Raw genomic sequence first — 20,963 nt, 5'->3', positions numbered from 1 at the left:
TATTTTTTTGTTGTTGCAGTTTGGCTGGGGCTGGGTTCAAACTCGCCACCCTTGGTGGGCCAGTGTCCTACTCACTGAGCCACAGGTGCCACCCATCTTTTTTTTTTTAATTCTGATATTAATAACTCCAAAACTTAGTCTGGCGCCCCTAGGCTTTTGGCTAAATAACTTTCAAGGAGTCCTTTCCTTCTGGCTGCTTCCGGGGAAAACCTCTGCTTACTTCAGGGTCTGACAGCTACTTTTTCCTTAGCATCATTTTGAGGTAATTTTTCAGTCTTTTTTTTTTTTTTTCATTCTTTCTCCCACCTATTTTCTTTCTAAGGCAAAAGGGACTAGTCATCCCCTCCCTATCTTTTCCTAGTCATTAATCATGATTTATTCTTATAGGAGAGGAATCTCAGCCTAAGTTCTCCCTCTAAAGGCTTTGCTTAGGTGAGTAGATTGCTTGATACAATCTATCAACAGGAATTCAAGCAAATGATTTATAATGATATTACCAGCTTCCCTAAGCCCCTGCTGTTGCTACTCAAAATACCCAGCGTAAGTAGCTCTGCAACCAACAGGGAGCTGAGAACAAACAGGATAATTTGCTGTGAACTATGTAACAGGAATACAGAAGGCATGGGTTCAGAGGGCGTCTGCAAAGTACGTTTTTGTCCATAGAGGAGGAAAAGTAATCGCCTGGAGAAATGTGACTGGTACCCTGGAAAGGAGACACCCAATAAATAAGCCAATATGTAGTGTCCCTGTTGTTTGGCTACAAAATCTATCTTGATTTTCTGTTGGCTGTGGGAGCTATGTCCCAGTCATGAGTATAAGCATTCACCTATGACGTAACCCTTTCTCACTAACGCTTCCATTTCCAGATCTCTGCCTTAGCACTGATGTCCTAATGGGTTACTCACTGGACACATAAAGAAAATTGAAGCTGCAGACTTTTTCTTTTCAATAATGTTGAGGCTTATATAACCTACTACATAGGACCTTTCCATGTTAACTAAAAAGCTGGGACACAAAGAAGAGGGTCTCATTCTTTAGATGGGCTATAAAAAGGTTTCCTGAGGGCTAAGAGGAACAAACATTAAACTGCGGGTCAGTTAACCCAGGTTCTAGAACTCGCCCTCCCACGAAGTGAAGAGAGGAAGCCACTTCCCATTGCTGTGTGTCCAGCTTCTGAAACACAAAAAGGTGGGTTACATCTCTAATGACTGTCCATGACTGACAGCCTGGACAGCCTTGTAGCATTGTGGTCAGGAGCATGACTGCATTTCTGAGTCTGAATCCTGTGCTGCCACTGTCTGTGACCTTAGCCAAAATACTTAACCTTGCTGCGCCTCAGCCTCCTCAGCTCTACAATGGGAACAAATCGCATTACTTCCGGCAGAGGGCTTTTAGGAGCATTACATCGGACAATTTGCCCACAACATTGTCTGACACAGTAAATACAGAATAAATGTTAGCAACTATCCTTATGCAAGCTTTAGTTTTTGATGTGCTTTACTTTTATCTTCTAAGATAAGCCTGAACTGATTTGACATACGTACTAGTGACTCTTAAGGCTGCTGTGTAAGACAGTTTTATTCACGTTGAGGGTATCAGCATGGGAAGGCAATTAAAATATTGAAAATGACTCTTACCTTTTTCCAAATTCAACTCATCATCTTGCCTGGCTTGAAAAGAATATAAGGCTTTGCAAAGACCGTTGCCGAGCTGGGCCACACCAGAGGCTGAAAGTCGGATTAAATCATAATGATCATGCTATGTTAGCAGGGGAGATGAATCATCACCAGCAGTCTTTGGTTATTTAACTGTATGGTGCAGAGTTTAAATATACTGAAATTGCTCAAAAGCCAAGTTTGTAATTTTGCCTAATTTTCCTTCTTTGTTTCAGTAACCCATGTATGATCTACTTTCTGTATGTATGGAATATATATATTATTTAATCAAAAACTACATTATAATATAGGAAGTAACAAGTCAGGACGAAAATGTCATTATAGTAATAATAGTGGTAAGGATGACAAATTAGTATCTTTTCCCATATGAGTTTAGTCAACATTGGTTAATGTGCTTACATGTTTTGGGAAACATACTAGCCTTGACCTTCAGCTATAGAAAAGGGACATTTAGAGCGCACGCTAGTTGCTTAAGGAACTGCTTCTCAAACAATGCAACTGTTTAACACATTGTGTGGTCCTGGTTTACTGAAACTCTTTTTGCCAATTTCTAATCAAGAAACAAGAGAACTTAGATTATAGTGGTTATAGTTGAACAATCCAGGATAGTGACGTGTGTATGTACATGGGGGCCTGTGTTGAAAGGTGAAGGGCAGTGGGGTGTGGATGGATGAATGACGAAAGTAAGATGCCTGAATACAGGGGATTGCAGGCTATGAGTTAGCTCCAAGCCCAAGTGTAGCCTTAGCAAACCGCCTGGATCACCATATTTCTTGCAGAGAAGATAGGCCTTCCACGGGAGTTTGGAGGAGGCTATGGAGACAGAGCTGGAAAGCTCCTCACAGTGGTGTAGGGTTGGTTTACATGGAAGACAAACTATAGGCCATTTGAGTAAAGTGGATGCCAGTCAGTGAATGTCTGAGGTAAGCTCCCATATTACACAATACTTTTCCCAAAGCTCTACTCTGCTTGACTTCTTCCCACCTTTGTGATTACATTTGTACATAAAGCTACAGATTATAACAAATTAATTAGTCCCAATGGAAATATACATTTCTTTCAACACATACAGGTCTATGTGGCTCCAAAAGTAAAATTTAAATGTTGCAATGCGCCTTGTCAATAGGACCCAGCCCCAGATTCTTCTGGGCATGGGATTACCTGAAGGTGAAGAACTTGGATTTCTCTGGCCATCGGAAGATGCCGTGCTCACAACATTCTCTAGTCTCTTCATGGAAAAAGGCCGAGATATTCTAACATAACTATGAGTATACTCCTGTTCAAATAGTTAAAAAAAAAAAAAAAAGTCATTTTCACCAATGCTATTATCATAAATAACTGTGAAAATCTTCTATAGCTGTTTTCCTCAGAAATTTGTGGGGTTTTTGTCTTTACATTAGAAGGTATATAATACATTTCTAAGCCCTATTACTTTTTACCTTTAAGCTGAAGCCTTAATATTTTCAGAATTAGACAATTATTGTATTTGATAGCCTGTGTTTCTAATTCTGACCTGAATGTCTAGGCCAAATAATAACATTCATAGCGTTATTTCTACAAATTCAACTTGAATTGGCTTCATACAAATGAAATTATCATGACTGTCTACATTACTGAGATTATTTCAGAGCTCCTGAGCCTCTTGGAAAGAAAACCATCCCTTCATCACGGATGGTTACAGCTCTGCTCCTGACTGAGGAAATGGAAAACAGCTGCAGGTAATAGCACAAGGCACTTTTACCCACCCAATTCCTGAAGGGTGCAACCCTGGGAAAATACAGATGTGTGATGCTTTAAACTGGTATTCAAGCATTATCCACTCTGTTCAGCAGATGAGACTAATGCATGCTACAAAATCTTACAATTTAGATCTGTATTAATACCAAAATTTCACCTTAGAGGAAATTTTACTATAAAAGCATGTTCTAAGGACAAAGTTAAGGTATAAGGACAGAGAAAAGAAATCCAAAGTGTTTTTAACTCCTCATAGTAATTTAGTCTACAAAGAATGTATTCAGTCGTGTCCAGCTCTTATGATTGTGCTCAAAAGGAATAAAAATAGATTTATCTTAAAATACTGTAATTAAGACTTGGAACAGAATATAACACATATAATTTATAGCAGTTTTTGCCCTGTTGCTATTTTAATAGCAACCACTTCCACCCAGGAGGCTCCATCAAGAAATGACAACCAGGCAGCACCTGTGGCTCAGAAGGGTAGGGTGCCGGCTCCATATGCTGGAGGTGGTGGGTTCAAACCCAGCCCCGGCCAAAATAAAAATGACAACCAATCTCTTTGAATTTTACCTTTTCTTTCCACTTGAAGATGGAGGTACTGCAGGGATGGCTGGGTTTAGGTCTTTGCTCTAGTTCTGCTAACACTGATGACAGTTTATAGGAGTTCGCTTCCAAAAGGTCTAGTTTCAAGTTGTTCTGTGGAGACATCATTTGGCCATGTGAATAAAGTGCTAGAAAATGAGGCCGAGCTGGATAGGTAAGGAATATCAGGATCACTTTCACAATGACAGAGGGGCTAGAAGGGTACAAGTTCAGTTCATGGGCAGATATGCTCAGAAAATGCTAAAGAGAAGAAAATGGGGAGACCTTTAAGCAGTCTAGGGGAAGTCTTAGTTGAGTGTGTCTTATTCAGTATCTTGTAAATGGGGTGAATGGGAAACTTTAGTGGATTACTCAGTACCCTGTGGCAATGAATACATTGCCATGTATAACGTAATTTTTTGCCCAAATTTTTGAAGGAAAAATAAGGATGCATATTGTACATGGGTAGTACTACTTCTATACCTAGGTAGATGGTTTTCATGCTTTTATTTATGCTTATGAGTTAAAAGTGTAACTCTAGAGAGCAATAATAATATCCATGTAAAATAATACCCTGGAATATGGTAATCAGTTTTGTTACTTTCACTGCAGTGAAAGCTATTTCGGCCAACAAAGCAAAATATTTTTCTTCATACACTTTAGACAGGCACTATAAATCTTGCTGATATTTTTACAAAAATTACTGGAAAATCTCTTTGAAAGATTTTTTTTCCTTAAAGTTTGGGCCAAAAATATAAGTGTGCATTATACACAGGAACGTGTTATATACAGCAAACATCCTCCTCACCATGATCCGTCTCTTCTCCAAGCCTCCAGCCCAGGGGTTCCTAACCCTAACTTCCCTGTCACAGAGGCACAGCCATGGTCAGAACAGCTCCAGTTGCTGGGAGAGAGTCTCTAATCCCTGGGCTAATCCACCACATTGTGAAGCAAGCTGACCTCGCACAAAATCAAAAGGTCCCCCACCCCTGCAACCATGAGACCCAGTCTTCATCTGATAGTATCATGGAGCAAGTCTAGTTCATTTTGCCTGTGGTACTCTCTCCAGTCTCTGAATATACTAGCTAATCTAAGTGCCTTCAGCTATCGCAACAATTTCTCACTACATGCCTTGCTAACATTCTTGTTTCAAATATGGCACTTCCAAATTTGAAATAGGAAAGAATTGAAATGAAACAGAGTTCCCTTCTCCAAGAAACCTTCCATAGGTAACACAAAATCTGCCAAAACCACTAGTTTCCCTCCACCCAGATGCAGAGCATGTGGAAGGAAGTTACATGGATACTTAACATCCATTATTTCAAGGTTCATACTTGCTCCTCAACTAGACCATACACATCAGAAGTTCAGGGGTCAAATCCTCTCCCACCCTCACTCTCCACTGTGTGCATCAGGCTAGTTGTGTACCCAGACGATCCTAATACATGCTCTTTGATGGTAATGACAGTGACAAAATGCTGTATAAGAACAATCAAATAAATATACAACTCAATGGCATCACAAAATACTCTTTATGACGTCATTTTGGTAACTACTATTTGCATTGAATTAGTTAACTAAACATTTTGTGCTATCGCAGAAAATGTCCTACGTCTGTTTTATAATTTCATAAAAACCGTAGCCATGTGTCATTGCAGGTGTGTTAGACCTCTGTTCCCCAGAGAACAGAACGCAGGCCTTTCTTTTCACAAGAAGTGTTAGGTTTGCTTCTGCAACAGCACCCCCGCTAAAGGAAGCCTGTACCTAAAATTCAGTTCAACAGTGAATTTTATTTCACTGGCTGCGTGTGTCTATTTTCACCAAGGAAGTATAGAAATTGCCAGTTTGAGCAGAATTATTAGGCACCCACTTTCACAAGTTGAGCTATATACAAGGTTAAAAAACTAGCCCAGAAAAAAAAAGTGACTAATTCTCACACAAATTGGATTTAATTTTGACCAAAGTACATTACTTAAACATTAATTTTCAATTCAACTTGTTAATATGTTGTTTAGGATATTGTATCCTCATTTATAAGTGAAATATGTTTGTCATTTCCCCTTTATAATATTTTCTCCAATTTTAATATCAGGTGTATCCAGATTAAGTCGAATGATTTTGAAGTATTTCTTCTTTTTCTATTGTCTATAAGATTTGGTATGATCTGTTTTTTGAAATTATCTTTTATTTATAAATATTAGTTATTTTTTGAGACTTTAGGGAAAAAAATAATAAGAAGACGTTAACTGATGACTCCATATTGAACCTCAGAGTCAAAGCATTCTATAATAGACATACTCTTATTTGACAATGTGAATGCTACTTTCTTTGCATTACTTTATTATTGCTTAATATTTTGATGCAGCGATCATCTGATTTATGAATGTATTTATCTTCGTTTGTTCTTTACGAGGTTTTTGTTTCTAGTCCTTATCTTAAACGTTGTTATTGTTATTAAATTTTAAGCCTTTTTAATTTTGTGAAGGCAAAAAGTAGAAACCTAATAAACACATGTATATGTAAAAAAAAAAAAAGAATGTGGGAAGTTTGCCTACAGCAAATAACAAAATGGAACTAATATCACATACTTAGTTTAACCTCAGCACAGTTGGAGACAATCTCACAGTACATATTTTATAAAAAGAAAATTTGTAAAGCAACATAAAGTAAATGCTAGTTTTTGTATAATTTAAGTCAGTTATCCATAATGTTATTATCTACTATTTATTAATATATAAATGTTTTGTTCATACCTATAAAAAAAAAAAAACTAGCCCAGTTACCTATTCCCTGCAAAACATTTATAAAAAAAATTCTCTCGTCCCAAATTTTTCTTAGATTAACTGAAGTCCATTTCTGATCACTCTAATCACAGCAAAAATCCAAGTCTTGCACACATAGGTTAACACATGTGTATTCATTGTTATTCCTACATAAAATTCACAGGTCTTTTGCTAACTGCCCTTTCAATGTGGTTTCCTCCAAAGCAACCCAAATGTCCATCCCTAAGAGAGTCTGTGTTGCCACTGGAGTCCAGCAGTAGCTAACAGTCCCCCCTCCCCCGCCTCCTCTGACTATCCCCCTACCCCTAACCCACTGTCCCCCTCTCCCGGGACCCTCATCTCCAAAGTTGCTCCCTGTTTCTTCACAAGCTTTTGTCTCACACCCCAAATTCTCCTCTTCTGTGTGGCCCCATCTGTCCTTTCTGCTTTTACTCTCCAAGGACCCTGATATTAGCTGGGGGATGAATGGGAACTAGCATCTTAATAAAAATTACTAATTTTTAATCTCCTCCTCTGAGTACTGTGCTAGCATTTCCTAAGTAATGTTTCATCCTTGCAGAAGTCCTAGTGGTAGGTAACGATATCCCATTTTACAGATAAGCAAACTGAAGCTGTCCCAGGTTCCTCGAAAGAGCAGCGCTAAATCCAAACACGGGCCTTTCTGAATGCAGACCCTGTATCTCACTCACGTTTCCTAACGGGGTTAACGTGCACGTGGTTTCTAGGCCAGTAGAGAATGACTCTATTTTGGAGAATACTATTTTAGACACAGTTCTTTCCCTAGGACACTAAAGCAAACATTTCTAAGTGGTTTTTCCAGATCCCTCAAACTTCTCATAAGGGAACCGGCCCCGTAAGCTTTCCTACTGGATTGTTCTGTGTCATGAGAAGGGAATGACAAACAGAGCCAAATGGGCCGGAAAACAAGTGCTCTAAAAATAACCCCTTTCATCGATAAATCTAGGCAACTGCTTTCTGCCAGTATTCACCTCGTCCATTAATGCTGCCGTCTCTCTCTGGCTCTTTGTGTCGGAGAAGGAGGAGTTGCTGGAGTAGGTATTAAGCATCCGTTGCAGGCCTGAAAATGAAATCACACTCTCAGTTACCTTTCATCCTGTCCTAGTGGGACGCAGGGGAGTCAGTCACCCCCAAAGGAAGCCTGAACCTAGAAGTGACACAGCAGGACGTCCTAATGGGCTAAGGGGGTTTCTGTAAGTAGTTGTTATTATATTTTGCTGAATGAATAATGATAAATGAACTTCATCTTTATCTTCTTCGAGTGAAATTTGAGAAATGCTGGTGCTTCAAGTGTCTTGACTGTTATTTTTTCACATGAGATTTTGAATTTCTTTTGGTCGAACCATTCCAGCAATTCCTCGCATTTACTGGGTGTTGGCCTCTGCCTCATAAATTTGTATACTACTGAACAGTTTCTGTCTTGGATTTCTTATCCAGTATTACCTCGCAGTGAATCACTGTGACCCACATCAAACAAACCACTCTAATCGGAATTACACGTGTAGAGTCCTTTTTTATCATCTACATTGCCGTCGAGCTGCTTCACGTTCTACCATGCCTAACTTACAAGCAAATGATTTAATTTGAATGGCCGTTTACATCATTATAAAAGTTAGGAAAAAGAAACAAAACTCCCGAATGTTCCATGCACTGGAGATTTATCATGTTTTAAACCAAACAAATTCTTTCACTCCAGCCAATTGCAGAAATAAAGTAAAATGCCACATGCCTGAAAATATTATAGCAGTATAGTACTTCTATAGGTTTCACAAATAGATCAGAATGTCATTTTCCTTTTTTTTTTTTTTTTTGCTCTCTCCTTTCTTCTTTTTTATTTTTCTTTATTCACACAACTTAGGTTTGATATGTAGCTCTTTAAATGAAATTATCCCTGCCCAAATCAGCAAAAGCAGATTAATCCTAACTCTGAATGAAACCTCTGAGCATAATACTTCCCCGATGTGGCCATTCAAAGAAATAATTACATACCTTCCTTGTCTCTTGAGGCTTTTTCAATGTCTCTTTGCAATCTCAACAATTTTGGTTTTATGAAAGACTTTCGTCTCCCTTTCTCCATTGCATTGTTAGGGTACTCCTCCTTGAGGGGAAAAAGTAAGAGTTGCTACTCCCAGTTACACGGAGACTTTCACTGACTGAATTTAACTTTGCAAAAGAAAAAAAAGTAAAAAATAAAATAAAATCAAGATAATCTTTGATTTTACACACATTGTTCTACCTGTTCTAGACCTAGCTAACGAGAAAAAGTCCCTGGTAAATAATAATCTTTGACTGAATTTAACTTTGCAAAAGAAAAAAAAGTATAAAAATAATAATAAAATCAAGATAATCTTTGATTTTACACACATTGTTCTACCTGTTCTAGACTTAGTTAATGAGAAAGAGTCCCTGCTAAGCCTTTCCTTAATGGAGCAAATTCCTCTTTGAGGATGAGCCTTACTGAGTTAGTTTCTTGATGCATCCACAGTGTTTGCTATATAAAATGCTGCTCTCTTATTAACCTTTGTTGAAGTTAGAGTCCTTTAATGGTTCAAATGTTAAGTCATGTATGTGTTTTGGGCTACAACTGCCTCATGGATGGAAGAAAATTTCATTGAGTTCTGTGTTGGCTCAGTCTTGGGACCATGTGAGCTGAAACACATATGCTCTGCCCAGAATTGGTTTGTGGTTTAGTTAGGCCTTGAAGCATAACATTAAGAAAACCAGCAATAGAAGATCGGTGCATTCACAAACGGTATGGACATCAAGAGCAGGAGCAGTGGAAAGCTTCAAAGAGTCAAGAAAACATGACCATTCATGAACATGGAAGGGGCAGGGCAAAGGGCACTCCGGGCAGGAGAAATGGCACAAGCAGAGGGCAGAGGGAGGGCTGCACGAGATGTACCAGGAACCGTGAATAGACCAGTTGCTTTAGCAAAAATAGTGAAAGAAAACATTGTCTTGGTAGTTTAGGCTAGATTTTAGGGCTAAGTAGGAATTTTATTAGGCAGGTTATGAGGAGCTGTGAATAACATTTGAGCTTTCACAGGTATATATTTCAAGGGTTGATGAAAAAATTAGGATGGTAGGGTTGGGGTGGGAGATGGCTAAGCATGCGTGTGGCAGAGGGACGGCAGCTGGTGGAGAGGAGGAGAAACCAAGGACTCAACGTGGAAGAGGGGGAGGCAAGTTTCTTTAACAAGGAAGGAGAAAAACTAGGATTCTGAATATGGGTTGTGACATTAGCTTTAGATAAAGCTTCATGAAGAGGGAGAAGCATGAGGATTTAGAGAAAATATAAAAATACAATAAAGTAGAACCTCTGTAAGTTGACCAACCAAGGAACTGTAACAAACTAGTCATCATATAGTGGTGGTCAGTGTAAGGAACTAGGCCTACTGTACTGATGTATACATGTGCTATGTGTCTGGCCTATGAAAAGGTCAATTTAAGGAGATGGTCAATGTAGGGAGGTGGTCAGCTATTGAATTTCTACTGTATATAAAATTATTTTATTTACATAGTCTGCATTTTACATTATAAAGGTTTCTATATTCTTTGTTAATGTAATTCTTAACAACAACTCAATAAATTTGGTTTTAGTTTCTCTGTTTTACCTGTGACACTGAGAAATAACAAAGGCCCGTGCTGAAATAGTGTTTTTCCTGAAACCCAACTGCTTTGATCCCAGATTCTCTACCATTCCTTTACATGTTTGCCCATAGCTGAGGCCCACGCTGATGTCACACACTCAGGTTAGCTCTGACTTAGCTGTGGGGATGCCTAAGCCCAACCTGAAGTCCTTCTTTGCTGGAGGAATGCAAATCACCACCTCGCTCTCATACCAGTTCAAGAGTTCACTTGGTTGTTTGGGGACACCTATTGTTTAAACATGTAATTCCAGGAGAGATTGACCCGGGATCAGCTTGAGGATTGGGTGTATTATTGTCATTTAACTTTCTTAAATTTGTCCTTCTCTTCGAAAGACATGTTGGGAAGAAGGTCAGTTACTGGAGGAGTCTATAAAAACTAGAGAGACAATCTTTTGACCATGGTTTGGATAGGAACCTTACAGATATTTCATAGTGGTCACTAGCCCTCCAAGTTTTGCATTCAAATTGTTCTCCTATCTTACCCTGGTCCATGAAAATTTCATAGCACTGAATAAAAGCCAGCCTACACTTATTGCCAGTTACTATAAAGTCAGACATTGGGGTGCTCTGCTTTAAAGATGTCAAGAAAATCCTATTCACTCACTTTGAGACACAGTCCTTTCTCTTAAAAAACAGATATGTGGTTGTAAATTACAGTGCACTGAAGTTTCATAGCAACCAAAAATTCCCATGAGCCTGTCAATTAAAGACAAATCATATGGCTGCCTCCTTACATTTCAATAGAACATTAGTCAAATTTGAGAGGAGAATGACCCTTATTTTAATTGACAGGCAATTCAATGGGGACATTTAAGAAAGTAGAAGGTTTGGGGGGGGTGACATTTTCCCATCTCAGGTCTCACCTATGATATTTTAAAGAATAAAAAGTACTTTTACCACATAATCAAATCTTTCTACTCAGATCTCAACCTTTTTTCCTGCTTTCAACAGACATTACCATTGGTAATATATTTTGCCTTTGCCACTGTGGTGGTGGTGGGGGAAACCTCAAAAAAAATAGCTGTTCATTTACTGCTGTGTGGAGGGTGGAGAAGGGGAGAGCTGGTCAGGATTTACTGCTCTGCCCAATCTAACTGCCTCTTTCTCTCCCACCACCATATTCCCTGAGCAGGGTCCAGGGATGTCAGCTTAGGCTGTACTTTCAACCCTATCACAGGACATGACCAGGAGGTTAACATCCCAATCTGGAGATTGGAAGTCTGAATAAAATATTGCAGAGGGCCCAGGGAAAAGTTACCAAGAATGTCTTTTACAGGTTTTAGAGATAAATGACCAGCCCACCTCCTAAAAATCTACGATTAAGAATATCAAGAAGGGGTGGCCTAGGGCTGGGGCTCATCCTTGTAATCCCAGCACTCTCGGATGCAACCGCAGTAGGAGATTGCTTGAGCTTAGGAGTTTAAGATCAGCCTAAGCAAGAGCAAAACCTGATCTCTATTAAAAATAGAACAATTAGCCTGGCATCCTCGTGGGCATCTATAGTCTCAGCCACTTGGGGGCCTGAGGGAGGAGGATCGTTTAAGTCCAGGAGTTTGAGATTGTAGTCAGCTATGATGATGCCACTGCACTCAAGCACTGGCTTTGTCCAAAATTAAAAAAAAAAAAAAAAAAATCAAGAGGGTAACAAAGGGCAAGATCTTTGAGGACATGACCTGAGAGGACAATGAATTTTCCTTAAGGCAACCAAGCGGCAAGATGCCTGGGCTCTGACCAGGCACACTGATCGGTTTTCATTGCATCATAGAATCACCCAAAAGCCCTCAAGATCAGCACCAGGTAATTCAGTCCAAGTTTTTCAAGGTAAGGGACCATGAAAAGTATTGGTAATGAGTCGCCTCTGCGAGGACTCCTGCCTCCTCCCACCTTGAGTGTATGCTGTGCTTACTGACTTTCTTCCAATAACAAAATGGCCCTTCTGAGATTAGTTTCCAAAACACTATTATTCCACAAAGATTGTAACCTAATCGTTTGTACTCGTATATCAATCTAAAATTTAAAAAGTTAATTTAAAAAAAAAAAAGACTATCATTCTTGGGCACTCCAGCTCTGTCTCTCGGGTCACTCATTCTGAGGGAAGCAGGCTACCATGCTTTGAGACATGAAAAAACCCACATGGCAAGAAAATGACATCCCCCACGCACGGGGGGGGGCTGCTACTAGCATGAGAGTGAGCTTACAAGCGTGTCTTATGCTGGAAGAACTTTGAGATGTCTGCAGCCCTGGCTGACACCCTGATCACAGCCTTGGGAGGAACTCAAAGGCACTCAGCCAAGCCACACCTGGATCCCTGACCCACATAAATTATGAGATGAGTGCAGACAACCAATATAAGCACCACGTGATATACAATGATTTTACAGATCACGAAACGTGTCTGCCTGGTGCTACTTTTACAGAAGACTGAATAAGAAGATTCTGTCTAAAACCATAGTTGACTTTCTTCCTTCCCAGAGAATACCAAGGGCCTGTTTCCAGTGCCCAGTTTGTAAACCACATGCTCTGGTTTTCTTTGTTTTCTCTTTTTTGGGGGGCGGGGTAGATGGCCTACGAAAATAATCAACATTTTCATTTATAAAACATGATGTTTCCTTTACAGTTGCTTCTGGTTTTTTCATTTAAAAAACCCCTCAGTTTTGAAAACTCCCTTTTTCAAAAAAAGAGCCCCTCAGAATGTGATACTATTCCCCATTAATGCAACTTCCTTCCACCCCATACTTACAAAGTAATCGGTTAATAGGAACTCAGATTTGTTTTCTGTTGATAAAGTTGCGGTTTCTTCCATCACAGCCTGGATATCTTTCTCAACATCAATCTTGCTGATGGCACAGTGAATCTGTGTGTGGCACTGCAGCGCCAAGGAAAGCAGAGGTAGGCTGCTGAAGAAAGGTTTCCTGCCGAGTCTTACCATGAATACCAGAAACGGAGAGAGCTTCACTACTCACTGTGGTCAGGGTTTGGCCGAAAAGAGAAATGTGTTGGCTGTACTGGTTTAAGTTATTGCATAAAAGCTGAATTCTTTCCTTCTCCAGCTCCAGGGTGCTCTGAAAGGGACAGAAAATGAGCTAAGTAGAGAGGGTTTTGCAAAACTGAAGTTGCCCATCCACACTGGCACACCTGAGGACAGACTGAGCAAATGGTCCTGAGGGGCCTCTTGCCTGCATCCCATCAGCCAAAAGGCAAATCAGGACAGCCGCAATGGAGGGAGGGTTCCAGGGGAGGAGTGCGACTGGGTGTCTGTCCTACTCTCCTCCTTCAAGATTGATTTACACACTTTCCCCAGGCTCTTGACCCCAAAGGCATCCAGGCAGATGCTGTGGGTTCCCTGAAGGCCACAAAGAAGAGAGGGGAAAAAAGCACTTGAGAAGCATCTGTGAGTTCTAGACAAAGAGTGCAGCCCAGTGAAACCTAGATACTGCGGTCTCTGCAGGGGAGAGGACGAGATACAACTTGTCCCTCTGAGGGGCCTATTTGATAACAGAAGAGTCCCGACACATGATCAATTCATAACCCTGACCTAAGATTAGGCCCAGGAGTCAGAGTCCCCTATTTGAAGGTGGGAATGTAACTTCCACATTTCATGTGGAATAACAAAAGTTCTGTTGTTAGATTCACAACTTTTAGCTGGGCAGGGTAAATAAGAAAATGAGGGGAATCACGTTAGCTATTAAGAGCTTAGAAAAAGTTATGAGACTCTTACCACTGGAGTCACTGACTGGTGGTTCCCGGGAGGGCTGTGTTGTAACAGGTGGTGTATGCAGGGGGGCTCCCTAGGCCATGTGGGGGCAGTGTGAGGCTGCTGGGTGTGTGCCCAGAGGACTTTTGGCTTTGACAGAGGTGGCAGGTGTCCAAGACAAAATTCTCCCCAGCCTATATTTGTAAGGACAAAGTCTGGCATTCATCCCTTTAAAGAGAAGGCCAGGTTGGTTGCTCTCATAGATACCATCTACCAACTCCATCCCAAATGTAAAGACCACTGGGCAACAGTCTTTCACCAGGAGGGCTTTGGGCCAATTGGTGGGTAACACAACCACAGGAAGAAAGAAAGATGGATCTGCCTCAAGGCCCTCGGTAGGGTGAGAGAGACGGAGGCTCCATTCCCCCATGCCTGCAGGGGCCCTCTGGCCGGATCTAGTGTATATTCCTCAACATCCTCATGTTGTTATTTCGTCTATGGTATGTAGCAATTAACATTTGTTTTAATGCATTTATATTTCTAAATTATGATAAAATGTACATAACATAAATGTGCCATTTTAACCATTTTAAGTATACATTTCAGTGTCATTAAGTACATTTACATTATTGTGCACCATCACCATAATCTATCTCCAGGACTTTTTAAATTTTTATTATTATTATATATATATATTTTTGGCCGGGGCTGGGTTTGAACCCGCCACCTCCAGCATATGGGTATGGGGCCGGCACCCTACTCCTTTGAGCCACAGGAGCCACCCTCCAGAACTTTTTTTGTCTTGCAAAACTGAAACTCTGTACCCATGAAACAATGCCTACTCATTCCCTTCTCCGCGCTAGTGCCAGGCAACTCCCATTCTGCTTCCTGTGTCCGTGAACTTAACTCCTCTGGTACCCTGTTTAAGAAGGCTCATGCAATATACAAGGTCTCTTTGTGTTTGCCTGTTTCACTTAGCCCAAGGTCTCAAGGCGCATCCATGTGCCAGAATTTCCTTTCCTTTCAGGCTAAATAATATTCTATCATATGTATCTACCACATTTTGTTTATTGGTGCTTGGTCATTTCAACGCTGCTTTTAAATGAAAGTAGTAAAAGGCTCTGGCAGTAACTATAAACATCTATGTCCATCACAAGCAAAATTCAGATTTTCTGCCAAGTATTTTGACATTTGGATCAGACGTCTGGAGCAGGTACCGCCACGGCCACGATCTTAGTTGCATCAGAAGCTGAATAACTTTTGTAAGTCAATGGGGACTAAAATGCCTTTGTTTCTGCTGGTAGTCGCCTGACTCTTTCAAGAAAATCATAGGCATCAGCCATTTAAATGTGACTATATGCCCTTCTGTCACCCAGAGACAGGATTAAAGACACAGAATAGCCTATTAAAGGTGTTACTTCTTCAAAAGGCAGACTATGCCTCAAAACAAACATGTAAAACAAACTCTGCTCAGTTGTTTGGACCTCATATGGACACTCTTCAAAAACAAAAAGTCCTTACCCTCTGGAAAAAGATCTAGAAATCAGCTCTCTGGTTTAGTCTACGAGCAAAGGACAGAGGAGAAACAAAGCCCATTGGAAAACACACTGTGTCCTAGGGGGTCGATGCTTCTTTACTCTAATGAGTACTGAACCACGGGCACCAATATGAGATGAGACTAGAATAACCAGTGTCCCTTGGAGATGGTAATGTTTAACAGATTTTAATTACACTGCAGGGGAATCATTAAAATGATCTATGTTTGCTCATGAAAAAGAGGTAGCAATAAATTCCACTGTGCAAAGGGGAAATCCATATCTCATGTAATGAGTCGTTGCTTTCTATTATCTTATTCTTTTTGCATAAAATAGGCAATAGAGAAGGAAGATATTCTGGAGGACCTCAAACTGTACTCTGCTGTCACCAAATGAAGAAAGTGCCGTCAGAATGTTATCAAGAAATAGCAAATTTAGCCCCTGTCTGGGGCCCAGGCATTATGGTGATTCTTACTCTTCACTCATTCTCTTTGGTTCCCATTGTCTTGACATTCTTGTTTCTGCTCTAGGAGGAGCTTGGAACAACTTCATTTTCATTTAAATTGCAGTCATAAAACTGGCAAAAGAAATACGCTCTTTCTAGAACATGGGCTTTCAGACTTAGAATGTCTGGAAATCTCCTGAACCCCTTCTTGTAATCACGCATTCAGAGTCATACATTCTGATTCATGGGGTCCAGGGAGGTGCTCAGGAATCTGAATCTTATTAAGCACCCCTGGCCGTCCTCTGATGGGCCTCACAAGGCCATAAGAAAACACATTTTGAAACTATTTATAATTCTTCCACCCAGAGGTTAACATTTTAATGTATTTCAGTCTACGTATGTATGAATGTATGATTTTGTCTTCTAGATATCAAATTATTCAAATTTGCTATCCTGGTTTTTTCACCCAACCTTAAACATGAACAGTTTCCGGGGCCACCAGGCTCCCCAAACACCATTTAATCTTTCCCAAGAGCCCATCGTGTAGGTGGGCGTTGATTGAACAAGTCATCTACTTACTCTTAGTGATTTGGGCTGTTTACCCCCTTTTATTTTTAATGTGTTTTGAACAGAAATCTGTGTCTTGTTTTTCAGCTATTTCTTCAAGAAAAATTTATAGGACAGACATTATCTTTTCAACAGGGGTCCTAGGAAAGAAACCCAATGTCCTAAGGCGTCCATTGCAAGTCATGAGTCATCATTTGTCTGCCTCTAGAATGGTACTAGTCAAGTACCATCCTTGGGAGAGCTGAGAAAACAGTCACTCAGATTGTTCTATGTGTTCTGTGGTTTAGATTAGGGACATTGGTTGAGAAAGGGAACATTTTTAAGACTCCTGACACATATTGAAAATGGCTTTCTAAAGTAATTCCTTGAGTAAGTACTATCAATACCAAGCATTTGGTTTTTGTGAGTCTTGGTAGTATGGCTATTATCTTTTAAAATATAGTAAAGATTATTTCTATTATCTGAATTGTTTCTTCTTAGAAGGTAGGATGTGGCTAGAACAGCGGTTCTCAACCTGTGGGTTGCAACCCCTTTTGAACAATGAAAATACACTGCGGCATTAGGAAGGTTGAGAACCACTGGGTTAGAACATCGTGAGATGATGAAGTAATAAGACTAATGGTGACATGTGGTTTGTGGAATTGGTTTCATTACTTAATAGCCACACTTGAGACTTTATACTATTTCTCATGGTATCTAGTACACTGTCCGGGACATAGTTCAGTGAATGGTCTCAAAGAATTCTAAATCCAACAAGTAAGAAGAGGGTACTTCTTAAGACCCTAAAATGAATTCTTGTATTCAATTTTCACAGAAGAATGTGAGAGAATGGGGAGGGGAGGATTAAACTGAGTCTCTTAATTGTCCCATTTCCATCTCTCACACTTACAATAAAATTCTCTTTGAGTTAATTCAGCCTGCCTTTTTTATATGTCTTCATGAATCTAACTTTTACTCTGGCATTTGAATGCACAAGGTATAGAATGCACAGAGTAACAGTGAGTGGGTGACCTGCTGGTGCAGACTGAGTGCAGACAGGCCAAGGAAGTGCCACATAAGGGCGTCGTTACTGGGAGTGAGGGTGAAGCAAGGATGACTTGACACAGCTTGTCTTGAGCGGGGTCTAATGGGCTGGGGCTGGCACTCCAGAGGGGGAGGAAGGTGGAATAAGAATTGTGTCAACTAAAAGGAGAGGCCTCTAGCAGAGTGGTAGCAAAAATCCTGGACACAGAAGGGTAAAAGGAAGTAACTCTTTCCCAAGAAGATTATAACTTTCAGTAGATATTCTATCTGACTTGAAAGCTAAGAATTTAGAAAAAATCTTAGGTCTTAAATATTTTAAAGCTGAAGTTGAAAGGAGGTCTTTTGAAATATAAATCAATGTATATCTTGTTACTACCAGGAAGGCCTTGTAGGGAAAGAAGATAATTTTCATGATGTTTTACTATAAAAATTAGGACTGCTGAAAGGCCTGGGGAGGGGCTAGAGGGGGGAAGGTGTAGAAGGGCCTGAACAGGAGAAAAGGAAATGAAGCTGAAGGAGGGCGTGACCTAGTAAGAGCCTCTGATAATGAGCGTAGTCACAGCAGTACCCAACATGTATTGCAGGCCAGCTAGTTGCTAGCTGTACCAAGTAGGACCCATTGTCTCCCATTGCTGTGACGTAGGTGAGAAGGATGGGGACACGGAGATGAAATAGTTTCTCACAGCCTTTGAAGAGTGCCTGAAAACAGAATGAGAGTAGAAATGTCTTTCCCATTTCATAACAGGCAAGCTGGTTTTGGTAGAAAGGCAACAGCTTCATTGAGAAGTCCTAGGAGGGGAGGCAAGCTCAGAGCCCAGGTGGGTGAGCCAGACTTCAAGTGAACAAAGCTGAAATCTAAATCCCTGGACTTTTCTCATCACCTTCATCTCAAACCTGTTCAGTGTAAGTAGGGGGTGTACCCGGAGCCTACGTTTGAAGGTGTAAATTAGAGTGTCTTCTCATTACTTCTCTTGACCCAAGTTTTGATCTCTCCTCTGAGTTCCCTTTTCTTCCCTACTTCTGCATCTACCTTACCTTGAAAGTGCTGACCTGTGAGAGGTTTCAATACAGCCCTTCATGTCTGCTTGCATATGGTCTCCCCTCTCCTAGTGGGAGAGGAGGCCCCAGTGCAGGGCCCAGGCAGAATCCCGAAACCATCTAAGGTAAGTTACTTCGTCTCTCCAGCCTCAATTTCCACAAATATAATTTGGGAATAAATGATCGCCTTCCTATAGTGTTGTGATGAATGCAGATATGTAATGTACTTAGCACCGTGCCTAGGAAGGAGAGGGCAGAGCACTCATTACCCGTTGGCCATTCAATCATTTCTTTTTCCACTTGCAACCTGCTTTCAATGGTTTTTTAACTTAAAACAAGTGGAGAAAAATAAGGCAAAAAATATTCATGTTCTTACCATCCTGAATTGACAATTAATTGGGTGGTGTTTATGTTGACATAAAAAACAGAGAGCTAAACTATTCATATGTAGTTGAGGTAATGTTCAAGCCTGGGGTGGTTGTACCCCTTTGCCAGGGGTCCTGCACCAGCTGTGGGGCCGTATGGGGGAGCCCTGTGATTTCCCACCATGAGCTCCATTTCTTCTACTCAACACAGGCCCAGTCCATATGTACATGTTTATAAATACAGTATAGTTTGGGTGTGAGTTTAAAAACTTTAATTTACATAACTGTATACATTGTCTATTTCTTTTCTTCAACATATTTTTTAGGTTAATCTATGTTTAAATATAGATTTAATTAACTTCTTCTGGACATTAGTCCACTTTCCAAATAAAAGCACATTTTAAGAATAATTCTCCTGAGGGGTATGAAGCTTGTGTACATTTTCCTCTCAGTACACAAACTTCTGTAATAAACATTCCTATGCCTCACTCTCGGAGTACAGGTGTAAATTTTTCATTAGAATGTTTACCTAAAAGGGAACTGCTGTGTTGTTGGTACATGCACATTCACTAAATTATTCCCACTATCAGGGGACATCCTTGACATATTGTCAACGTCTAATTTTTGCAAAATGATTGAGCACTTTTTTGTATGTTTATTGGTGATTTTGATTTCCCCTTTTGTGATTTGCTTGTTCATATCTTTTGCCTCTTTTTATTAAATGATTTTTATCTGCCTGGGGTTTTTTTTTTGGGGGGGGGCGTGGTATAGAGTCTCACTATGTCCCCCTCGGTAGAGTGCTATGGCTTTATACCTTACAGCAACCTCAAACGCTTGGGCTCAAGCAATTCTCTTGCCTCAGCTTCCCAAGTAGCTGGGACTATAGGCAGCCACCACAATGCCCAGCTATTTTTTGGTTGCAGTTGTCATTGTTGTTTAGCAGGCCTGGGCCAGGCTTGAACCTGATAGCCTTTGGTGTATGTGGTTGGTGCCCTACTCACTGAGCTATGGGGGCCACGCCTCATGTGCCTGTTTTTGCTACTAAGTGCATGTCTCAAGTGTCAAGGTGGTACACTGTTCATTGCTATACACTCAATGCCTGGCACCCATCTGTGGACATTGTATGAATCAGCTCTCATGCCTAAAGCTCACTTCTGAGTACCTAATACCTGAGCCTTAATTTACCCTTTACTTTGACAGCATGGAAACCCCGGCCAATGATGCCCAATAATTTTCCACTGATAATTATTTTATCCATGGAGAAATTGAAATGAAGAGAGAAAATGTGATTTGTCTATAGTCACAATATGAGTGAAGGTCAGACAGAGAGCAGGTCTTATAACTATAGATCTGAGCTCCAATTTCAAGGTCACACCAAGCTCAGTAAAAGAAGAAAAAATGCAAATGCATAACTTACCTGGTAGCAGTTTTCTAGTGTGTTTTCCCATTTCAGTCTGGTAGAACAGCCTGCCAAGTTCTTTTGGTAGTAATTTTCATCTTCCTTTTCCAATTTCTCAGTTGATTTCTTCAGTTTATTCAAGAGCTAAAGTAAAACATCAATGTCACATATTCATTAACACATTTATGAAAGCCCTTTGTATTCCACAGGAAAGAATTATTTGTGGCCCAATGATAGAATCATTACCCAGAATCATAGATAACAGTGACTATAGTTGACAACTCCCAAAATGTTGTTCAGAACCAAAGAAATGGGAAAGCCAGAGGAAACCTAAGGGCCTTTTAGTCCGATCCCCACAATTTCATACAGGAGGAGACTGAGGCCCTTACAGATTAAGTGATTTGTCTGCATCCATCCAGTCAAAGAGGAAGTCAAACAGCAGAGCACTGGA

General features: G+C 40.4%; 1 protein-coding gene across 3 annotated transcripts in view; it reads right to left on the bottom strand.

The window, feature by feature from the left end:
* Positions 1–20,963, bottom strand: part of NOSTRIN (nitric oxide synthase trafficking) — a 58,937-nt gene that overhangs the window by 1,258 nt on the left and 36,716 nt on the right. For all 3 annotated transcript variants that reach the window (XM_003795163.2, XM_003795165.2, XM_023516356.1), the window contains 8 exons: positions 20,531–20,656; positions 13,410–13,508; positions 13,187–13,312; positions 8,786–8,894; positions 7,768–7,856; positions 3,984–4,109; positions 2,838–2,952; positions 1,638–1,727 (listed from right to left, as the gene is read on the bottom strand). In XM_003795163.2, coding sequence (XP_003795211.1) covers positions 1,638–1,727; positions 2,838–2,952; positions 3,984–4,109; positions 7,768–7,856; positions 8,786–8,894; positions 13,187–13,312; positions 13,410–13,508; positions 20,531–20,656 — 880 coding nt within the window. The remainder of the gene's footprint in view (positions 1–1,637; positions 1,728–2,837; positions 2,953–3,983; positions 4,110–7,767; positions 7,857–8,785; positions 8,895–13,186; positions 13,313–13,409; positions 13,509–20,530; positions 20,657–20,963) is intronic.

This window comes from Otolemur garnettii, unplaced genomic scaffold (assembly GCF_000181295.1).
Source record: "Otolemur garnettii isolate 467f Iridium unplaced genomic scaffold, OtoGar3 scaffold00090, whole genome shotgun sequence".
Lineage (NCBI taxonomy): Eukaryota > Metazoa > Chordata > Mammalia > Primates > Galagidae > Otolemur > Otolemur garnettii.
The sequence above is the reverse complement of the archived record's forward strand: the minus strand, read 5'-3'. Positions and strand labels throughout refer to the sequence as shown.